At 45.9% G+C, this 10,246-nt stretch overlaps 1 protein-coding gene across 5 annotated transcripts in view; it reads left to right on the top strand.

The window, feature by feature from the left end:
- Positions 1–8,101, top strand: part of CADM1 (cell adhesion molecule 1) — a 319,835-nt gene extending 311,734 nt beyond the window's left edge. For all 5 annotated transcript variants that reach the window (XM_057749939.1, XM_057749936.1, XM_057749937.1 and 2 more), the window contains 2 exons: positions 5,657–5,788; positions 7,797–8,101. In XM_057749939.1, coding sequence (XP_057605922.1) covers positions 5,657–5,788; positions 7,797–7,915 — 251 coding nt within the window. In that variant the 3' untranslated portion in view covers positions 7,916–8,101. The remainder of the gene's footprint in view (positions 1–5,656; positions 5,789–7,796) is intronic.
- Positions 8,102–10,246: the final 2,145 nt, after the last annotated feature.

Consider the following 10,246-nt stretch of genomic DNA (forward strand, 5'->3'; position numbering starts at 1 on the left):
GCCTGGGATGCTGTGTGAGAACCTTCATGATTTTCTCGCCTTACATTTATTCCTTCCCTTCCGCTTTCTCAGAAGACAGAAAAGAAAGGTTATGCTGCATGGAGGCTCGTGTGCTCCAATATATATTAACATCTTAATGGGAAAGCTGTGCATGTACTGTATACATTTACTACTCTCTGACAAGAGGGAATTAAATGTCAGAAGGATTTGTAGCATCTATAATTGAATTGGTGCTGAGAAAAGCAAATCTTAAAGAAGAATAACATATTAGGATTAGCAAATAATGTGGCATTTTGTCAGCGCATGCCATTCAGTTTGTTCCCCTTCAGTAATAAAGTTGTGCTTTTTTAAAATGCACACTTATTTTTGTTGCCATGACAGGAACTACAATAAGTGATGGGAGTGAGAAGCTGCGGTTTTCAGATGGTGCCAGGTTTGGGGATTGGTTCTGTTTTGTCTTTGAGGTCAGATTTTGGTTTTGTCTCAGATGTGGAAAATCCACTCTCAGGCTTTCTCTTTCTTTTTAGTAAGAAGTAGCAAATGACATCATAGTCATTAAGCTTCCTCTGAGATAGACAAATCCCTACAGCCCTAGGAAGCAGAGGGCAGCATTTCCACAATCAACACCACTTCTCAAAGTTTCTAATTCAAATGACTTGTCCAGCTAGACCTCAGCCGAGGAAAATGGCTGGAACTAAAGCAAGTGACAGAACTGTTGTGAAAAGTCAACAGTTTCACTTTTTTCCCAGCCGTTCATAGAGAAATTGCGGAAGGTTGAACACATGAATTGTCTGATAGAGGTAGGAAGACCCATCTCCCTAGAACCTCCCCCCCGCCCCACGTTTTAGGTGTTAATTTTAAAGATGAGACCTCAGGTAGCTTATTACCTTTGTTAAAAGTAGTACATGCATTTAAGGCAAGTGTCTAGCTCTCCCCGAGTTTTTAAGTGCGCTTTCTAGCCTAGGCCAAGGGCAGGTTGCAACTTGAAGGAAAGCCAAGGCAGGGTGGTCATCCCGCCCTCTGCCATGTGTTTAAACCATATTACTGTATCATACTTCAGCTCCTCCAAGGTGGCAGTCTTAGGGTCTACCGTCTGTGTGGCCTGGGCTGAAGGTAGGCTGGCTGCAGCTGCAGTGGGCAGCCTGCTCAGTGACCCCTCTGCCAGCATCCCTGTCTGCCATGAGCTTGTCTAGGACATCCTGGCCATTCCCTGGCTGTCCATGGGTCTCTGCCTCTAGCAGCAGAGCCTACTCGGCTTTTCACAGATCCGTGATTAAGGCATTCGCCCAGCACTTTATGTCAGGCATCCTGTGCTGGGTGGTAAGGTAGCCATAGAAACCGGCATCTGTTACAGAGCCCTGCTTTAGCACAGGCGGCGGGACTGCCAGAGCCCTGCGCAAAGGAGGCTCTGGCAAGTCATTTGAGGAGCAAGAACAAGTAGAGAACAAGGAGGCCCCTGGAGGGAGGGGAAGGAGGCTCAAGTTGCACTGGCAGTCACTTTCCTTGTCAGGCCCTAGGGAACAAGTGCTTTTAGAACTCCCCCCAGCATATTGCCCACGAGGAAAGGATCAAGCCAGGTCTCCTGGCCCAAAGTAAAGAAAACTGAGCAGATTGTGGCATCACTCTTGGGAGAGTCTTTGAAATTTTTTTGTCCTTGTGGTTTCTGAGATGCTAATGGGAACCCCAGGTGGTTGAAGCTGTGACCCAAGCGGTAGTAGCCAACTTAGCATTCTGCAAGCAGCTCGTAAGTCCTCACCTGGAGCCAAGTTGTTCCAGCTTTTTGCCCAAAGAAGAGCTAACTCGCGAATACTAAACAGTTCGTGATTGATCTGTCCTGAAAGAGCCTCATGTCACATGTGGCGCCGTAGACGCAGCTGCAGCACAGGACAGTGCAGGCAGGAAGGACTGTGCCCCAACTCCGAGCTGACACGTCCCAGCATCGACAGAAGCACCCCTGAAAACCAGGCTCACGGGAGGACAAGGCCTAAGTTACTTGAAGTCCCGTGTGAAGGGAGCGGAATGGCGTTCCGCACTCCCAGCAGGAGTGAGCGCTAGCACACCCATTCCTAGTGAGAGCAACAAATCTGTCTCTTAGAGACGGGAAAACACTCCCTTCTAAACGAAGAGCTGGCCGCCTATCTGGGGATTGGGCATGTTGCTAGTGCTTTAGTGCCCACGTTGATTTTTCAATGCTGAAGCTGAAGGCAGGTGTAGAATCTGGAGGTTTCCTTCTCTGGCTGATTCAGAAAAGCAGACTGAAATCTGGAGAGGATGTCCGTGGGAAAGTTGATGGGACCTGAAAGAAAAGGGTCTGCACCCCCAAGAGGATCTGTGGGTGATGGTGAAAGTCACAGACTTTTCCAAGGTTTTCTCTTTGAGGTAATTGCTCAAGGACCTGGCCAGAGCTTTTGCTTTGTGAGCAGAACAAGAAAGGCCACACAGCTAATGGACTCTTATCGGAGCCATGCTCTTGTTGGTGGCTGATACTACCCTGGGTTCCAGTCTACATCCTACTCCTTTAGCCTGGCGCCTCTCTGTGTAGAGTCTTGTGTTACTGCTTCGTGCAGTGAACGAGGCACCAGCCCACAGCATCTAGGGGTAGGTAACCAGCCTTCACCTGTGCCCCCCACCACCTTGGACCAACCAATGGCACTATAAAAACTCCCCACCCAACCCACATGTGGACATACAAAAAGGAGACAGACAAGTCTGGAAACAGCGCCGCTCTTCTTAGAGGATGCCAGGCCATGCCAGGCACTGGAGGACGGCCAGGACTGTATCAGTGCCTCCCGGGGCGGGCCGGGGTGGGAAGAGGTGGGGCTGAGCTGCAGCCCTCCCTGTTCCCTGTAAATTCAACATCACTTACCTTCTGTGTCTGTCTGCAGTAATTGAAGGCAGGAAAGATGTCTCAGTGATTAACTGGTGGTAGTAAACTTTCTGATCAAAGTGAGGATCAGAAGGTAGCTGGAGAGATTACCCTTATGAATAAGTATCTCTAAAATATGTATATCCTTGAGGGTGGGGAAAATAGCTAGAACCCAGGTATGTAACGTGGGTACAGGGCAGGGAGAAAAGAGCCACACTGAGTCTCTTCACCTCTGAGTTCATGGGGTGCAAAGGTCAAAGGAATGTTTTTGGCTGGAGAAATTAATCCCACAGACACATACCCTGTGAGGTTGGTTGGTTGGTTTTCCTTTATCACAGAGCTTCCCCCTCCTTCCTCATCTCTCCTCCCCCTCTCCCTCCCTCCCCTCTTTTCTCTCTCTGGGTCTCTTTTCCTAGGCTTCTAGAATGTTCCTGTGCCTAGGCATGGAGAATGCAGTCCTGTAACAGAAGACAGGGGAGTGCTTCCCCTGATGGGTTACATCTGTGCTGGGGCAGCTTCTCTGCCCTCCATCTTCCTAGGACTGGACCTCTCTTCACCTCTCACCTCTTGTACCGAACTTTCCCCACTGCTCAGTAGCTGGCATCACTTTGTTTTCCTCACCCACTTCTAAGACACAGGGAGTTAGTTGAAAGAGCCTCATCTCTCAATAGGTCTGAAGCTCATGACCATTGGAGATGAGTTAATTCTCATTCCCACAAGATCCCCTATTTTGACAGCTCCCTGAGGAAAGCACCACTTTCTGGCTTTTCCGTGACTTTGGGCTCCCCATGAGCAATTTTGAATATGTGCAGTTGGGGCGAGAGTCTGTGGTGTATAAAGCACTGTCCTCCAGCAGATACCCCGTGTCCGGGGCATCCTCCAGGGAGCACTCCCCTTCAACAAGCTCTGTTGTCTTAGAAAAAAAAAAGTTTCCGTAGCTGAGTTCTGCCTTGTTGAAATGACTTTCAAGACACGGAGGCTGTTGCCTCTGCAGTAGGCAGCACTTTGGGCTGCAGAGGGAGATTCCTCTCTGTCACGTTTCAAGTGGAGCTTATTAGACGTGTGGCTGGAGGGGCCCGCACATCACGGAGCGGGCTAATTGGCTGCAGTGCACTCTGCCTCCAACCCATCTCCATTCTCCAATTAAACTCCCATCATCCTGTTGTCCTGGGCGACCTGCTGCTGCCTCTGCTTTGGCACTTCTGTTTGGGTTTGGATTTGGGATTTTTTTTTTTTTTTGTCATCCTTTCAAAGGTAACTTAATGAAACACTTTAAATACTTCATTTTTTAATTTAAACTCTTTTAATTAAAGCACTTTTCATGGAACCCTCAGTCACGAGGTATTTCCCCACATCCTTCAGTACTTAATCTCAGAGCAGAATTGGAAATATCGATAGAAAGTGTAAATCATGCCCTCCTGCTGAAAGCGTTGTATCAGGTTTCGGCTCAAAAGAGCACCATTACCTTTAGCTGTCACGGATCTGTACACTTGATCGATAAACTTCAAATATTATTAGAGGTGGAGGCTTCAGAGATTTGCTCTGTTCTTTGGAGAGAGACAGAGATAAATCTTTCTTAAAAATTGACTCGAATTTGCACTCTCCGTCTTCTTGGTGAAATGCATTTCTCTTAGGCGTCCAGCAACTGCTACGGGGACAGATTTATAGGCCATGTGCTTCTTGTACTGAAAGATTTAAATGGTAAATCCTTCACATATGACTTCACAAATCATGTAAAGTTAAAAGATTTTTACCGTTTCTGTTGCTGCTGTGCTTAAATCGTAAGGTACAGCTAGTAAATCATTTTAATGGAGGTGTCGTATTTGACTCAATAAAAAAAAAAAGACAACGGTTTAGCTTCCACTCCAAAATGTTAATGTATTAATCAACGGGAGAATAATTGTTTTTTACTACATTATAAATCTCGGGTGCCATTAGGATTTCAGCAAGGGGTAATGTAGCCACGTTCCTAAATTAAAATTGTTTACACTGCCATACATCCATTCTGCATGGCCATAGCTCATCCGGGGTTCATTTTGGAGTTGTTCCCCAGCCAAACATGTCGTTCCTCAGTCGAAAGAAGACATCCTGAGGGAGTGATGCTTATAAAGGAAAATTAATTGCATCGTGAAGTGTTAAATAAATAAAAGAAAAACCGTCTGTGGCAATGGACAATTATTCCTTGCTGTCTCTTTTGAAATAGGTTTTTAGGTTTTTAGACAGAGGCTTACTCCCTCATACATCCTAAATGTAGCAGGCATGTCACTTGTCTCTAGTCCCCTAATCCTTGTTTTATCTCTAGGCAGCTGGGGCTTTTGGGCTCCTTACTTTTCCCATGTAAATGCCTGGCAGGGAGTAAGTCACTGAGCATCTCTAGCAAGGTGCTCTAGCCGCCCCTCCACAGCTCCCGTTACTGCCTGAAGGTGCTGGTTCGAGTGCCCTTAAATAGTTAGGTCGGCCTCCTGAATAGGATCTGCAGCTGGATACACAGAGAGTGAATGCCAAGACCAGGTCAGGACTGGACAGACTCTGTGTCTTCTCTCCCTGCTCCCTAAGCTCATCCACATGTGTTAGCACCCGATGCAGCTTAGATTGAAATCGCCTTGAGGGGAGGACAGATGGATTCAGCACTGGACAGGTCCCCTGGGTGGAACTTGATCCATCTGGGCTGTTCTCTCTGACTCCTCCACTAGGAAAGAAGGTGACCTCTGGCCCTTGAGGCAGTGTCGCCAGGGCTTCTGGTGTCTCGTAACCCACTCTACATCCCTATTCCTCTTCTGATTCCAACAGATTCTCGAGCAGGGGAGGAAGGCGCAATCAGGGCGGTGGATCACGCCGTGATTGGCGGCGTCGTGGCCGTGGTGGTGTTTGCCATGCTGTGCTTGCTCATCATCCTGGGGCGCTATTTTGCCAGACATAAAGGTAAGCCAGGTGCTTGGGCAGCCAGGAGGCGTCGTGTCACCCCGGCCCCTGCCTTTGAGGGACTTTGCAAGGTTGTCCTTGACAGGCAGTTTGGTTTCTGTGGCCACACAGCCTCTTTGATTCCTGAAACTGGGAGAGAAAAAAACCAGGGATCTTCGCAGCGGCTGATTAGGACTCTGAGAGTTGATGAGAAGCACTCCTTGATTTGGGTTTTTTCTCTAAATAAAAAGCTTTATGGGTGTGTTATTCTACAATCCATAACCAGGGATAGAATAACAATTATAAGGGACCGGTGTGTGAGGTGTGGCGTAAACCCCCAAACGATAAACAGGGAAAAAGCACCCCCATCACCTTCTGCTTTGCGGGATGCAGGTGAACTAGCCCTGCTCCCTGGCCCCTAACTCTGGGTAAGCTGGTCACAGCGGCTAGCATACGTCCTTGGTTTGATGTGCCTTAAAAGCCACATAAATATGTATTTTTAAAATTATCAGTGCAATTGATTTAAATTGCCATTAATCATCACACTTATCAACTGTGCAGCCTGGATGGGCAATCATCTTTACGAACGCTCCCCCTCTCTGCCCCACGCTGCTCTGAGCCTCTTCTCCCCTCTCGGCAATTTGTTCTTCCTTTTCTTTGTTGGCCCCTGCCTTTCTTGGTTATTTTCCTCCAATGCTATGCAGTGGGCTTCCGGCCCTTTCCTGTAGTATAAACTCGAGGCGCTAGCAGACTGCTTGATGGTAGAACTCGGGTTTGGGGAGGGTCCCCTGAGCACAGTGATGGAGGTCCAAGGTGTTTGACAATCACCTTTAGAATCCAAAGTGTCCATCTCCCTTGTAAAACAGTTTAGGGCCCTCAGTACTGGGGGTTCTTCTGCCCACACCCAGTGCTGTGTATACCCTCTGCCCGCGCCCAGGAGGCAGTCTATTTGGCCGTGAACTCCCAGCCTCTTGGTGGCAAGCTTGAAAGGAAGGTCAGGCCAGAGAGCGGGGCCAAAGTCTGCACAGCAGCTGGGGGGACCCAGGGAAGAGGGCATGCTCTACAGAGGAAAGGGACATGGGGGGACCATCTGACCACCTGCCTTCTCAGACTTGTCACTTTGAAAACTCGAAAGTACAATAAATAGATCAGCCTTTCTTACTTAAGAATCTGGGAGGATACGATACCTAACAGGAGGAGGGTGATTTGGTTGTGACGGGCAGTGTAAGCTCTACCGATATTTCACAGTGAGGTGCAACTCTTGTCTTTCTCCATGTAAACCGTTGGGACTGGCTGATAAAGAGTGTCACCAAGTCTGTAATGTCCTGTCTATTGTCATTATAAAGTGGCTGTGCCAATTAGCAAATCCATGAATCTGGGTCCAGGCTGGAGTGACAGCAGGAGCGAGAACCACTTGTTCCTTAAGGCAGATCCCACGCCTTGATTCCAGCTGTTACAATATCAAATTATTTCTCTATCTGGAACCCCACTCTGCACTGGAAGGCAGAAGAAGTGCAAGTTCAAGCACATTCTCACTTACGGACAGGCAGCGGTGCTTCCTGGAGACAGGAGACAAGGGTTCAAATAAATGACTTGAGATGGCAGTAGAACATCAGCGGGGCCCTAATTCATTTATTGGCTAATTGCTCTTCCTTGCTTTGGTCTTCAACCACGTACGTGCACATATCTGCCCACTGGTCCTGGGCGTTTACTGTCAGCAGCTCTCCAGCTTTCTGCATTTTTAGCTCCCACTCACGTCTTCTTCTGCTGACATCCTCTGGTCATAATCACGGCTCTAATGTCTCATTTGCTGAATTATATCGCAGCGGTTCAGTTGGAGTGGTGCCTTTGGAACCCCCGGATCCCCATTTGTCTCACCCACCTCGCTCTCTTCTTCCAATTGTTTTTTCCCCTCTGCTGCCTGCACACCACTTCGGCTGATGATGGCCATAAAGCAAGTTGCCATCTCTATACCACTTTACACAGAGGCCATCAGACAGTCACGGTGCTTTACCCCTTCATCTTTCAGGTACATACTTCACTCATGAAGCCAAAGGAGCCGATGACGCAGCAGACGCAGACACAGCTATAATCAATGCAGAAGGAGGACAGAACAACTCTGAAGAAAAGAAAGAGTACTTCATCTAGAGCAGCCTTTTTGTTTCAATGAGGTGTCCAACTGGCCCTATTTAGACGATAAAGAGACAGTGATATTGGAACTTGCGAGAAATTCGTGTGTTTTTTTATGAATGGGTGGAAAGGCGTGAGACTGGGAAGGCTTGGGATTTGCTGTGTAAAACAAAAACAAGAAGAAGAAATGTTCTTTGAAAAGTACACTGCTGTTTGACACCTCTTTTTTTGTTTGTTTGGTTTTTCAATTTTTATTTCTTCCTACCAAGTCAAACTTGGATGCTTGGGTTTAGTTTGGATAGACTGCAGAAAATTCTGTGCCTTGTTTTTCATTTGTTTGTTGTGCTCCTTTTTTTTTTTTTTTTTTCCTCCCTCTTTTGTGCGCATTTATTTTTCCCAAAAAAAGTTTGGATTTTTTTTTTTTCCCCAAATCCCCCATTTTGGAATTTGCCTGCTGGGATTCCTTAGAATCTTTCCTCCCCTTATTTTGTTATTGTTGTTCCTTTGCTTTGTTTCTTTTTGAAGGAACTGCTTTCTGTTCAAAATTCAGTTTCATAAAAGGAGAACCAGCACAGTTTAGATTTCATAGTTCAGAATTTAGTGTGTCCATAATGCATTCTTCTCTGTTGTCGTAAAGATTTGGGTGAACAAACAATGAGAACTCTTTGCTGCTGCCCATGTTTCAGATACTTAGAGCAGTGAAGACTAGAAAACTTAGACTGTGATTCAGAAACTGTTCTCTTTGCTGTGGAACTACATTACTGTACAGGGTTATCTGCAAGTGAGGTGTGTCACAATGAGATTGAATCTGTCTTTAATTCTGTATCTGTAGACGGCTCAGTATAGATACCCCACACTGTCCAGAAAGGTTTGGGGCGGAAAGGGCTCCTCCTTTTTCAGTGCCCTAAACAGACCTGACAGGTGAGGTCTGTTCCTTTTATATAAGTGGACAAATTTGAGTTGCCACAGGAGGGGAAGTAGGGAGGGGGGAAAGATAGTTCTGCTCTGGTTATTTCTGTTCCAAATGATTCCATCCACCTTTCCCAGTTGGCCTTACTTCTCACTAATTTGTAGGAAAAAGCAAGTCCATGTGGTGTGTGAATGACTGAATGGGACAGGGGTGGTTTTTTTTTCTTTTTTCTTTTTTTTTCCTTTGTGCTTAGTTAGGAAGGCAGTAGGATGTGGCCTGCATGTACTGTATATTACAGATACTTGTCATGCTAGGATTTCCCACTCGAATCCGTGTGAAACTTTCATTCCTTCCGATTTGGCTTGACAAAGGCAGGAGGTACAAGAGAAGGGCGGCCGGTATTGTTCTCAAACTGGTCTGCCGTCCGTCTCAGTTCTCGAAAGGTCAGAACAGAGGTGGAAAAACAGCATGTAGGGATTTTTCTGTTACTTAATCAAAACTCAAATGTGAGTGTTTTTATCTTTCTACCTTTCATACACTAGCCTTGGCCTCTTTCCTCAGCCTTAAGGACCATCTGCCAAAAAGTTACTGATCCTCACATGATGCAGCTGTAGTGCACAGCTACTAAAATAAGTTACCTTGAACATGTCTTAGGGGGAGCCTCGGGAAAAGGTAGAGGAGTCATGCTACCATTTACTTTTTTTTAAAGAAATGTGGGGATTTTTACTGAAACGTCTAGGAAATCTAGAAGTAGTCCTGAAGGACGCACACGAAACTCTTACCATATGTTTTGGTCAGGCTCCAGACTCCAGAATACAGTCCCTACGGAAAGATGGCATCCAAAACAAAGATAGAGCTATATATATATATATAAATATATATTATATAACATTTTCAGTGAGTAATTTTGGATTTTGCAAGGTGCATTTTTACTATTGTTACATTATGTGGAAAACAACGCTGATTTATTTAAGGGGAAAAAAGTGTCAACTCTTTGTTATTTGAAAGCGTGTTTATTTTTCTTGTCTTTAGTTTAACCTTTGATAGAACCATTGCAATATGGGGGCCTTTTGGGAACGGACTGGTATGTAAAAGGAAATCCATATTGAGCAGCATTTTGTTTCCCCTCGCCTATCCCTAGGCACTTAACCAAGACAAAAAGCCACAACGAACATCCCTTTTTCAATGAATTTTATAATGTGCAGCTCTATTCCGAGCCCTTAGCACTCATTCTGACCATAGTATAATCGTATCCAAGGGTGAGAACCATCTAGCATGTCGTTGAAAGGTTTTTTTCAGTTGCTCTTTTTAGGAAAAAGACAAAACAAAAAAACAAAAAACAAAAAAACAAAAAAAAGAAAAACAAAACAACAACAACAAAAAAAACCCTACCATCGCTCACCGAATTGGCATCTCATTTTGGGTACCTCCCATCTTTC

Source organism: Hippopotamus amphibius, chromosome 9 (genome assembly GCF_030028045.1).
Source record: "Hippopotamus amphibius kiboko isolate mHipAmp2 chromosome 9, mHipAmp2.hap2, whole genome shotgun sequence".
NCBI classification, from domain to species: Eukaryota; Metazoa; Chordata; class Mammalia; order Artiodactyla; family Hippopotamidae; genus Hippopotamus; species Hippopotamus amphibius.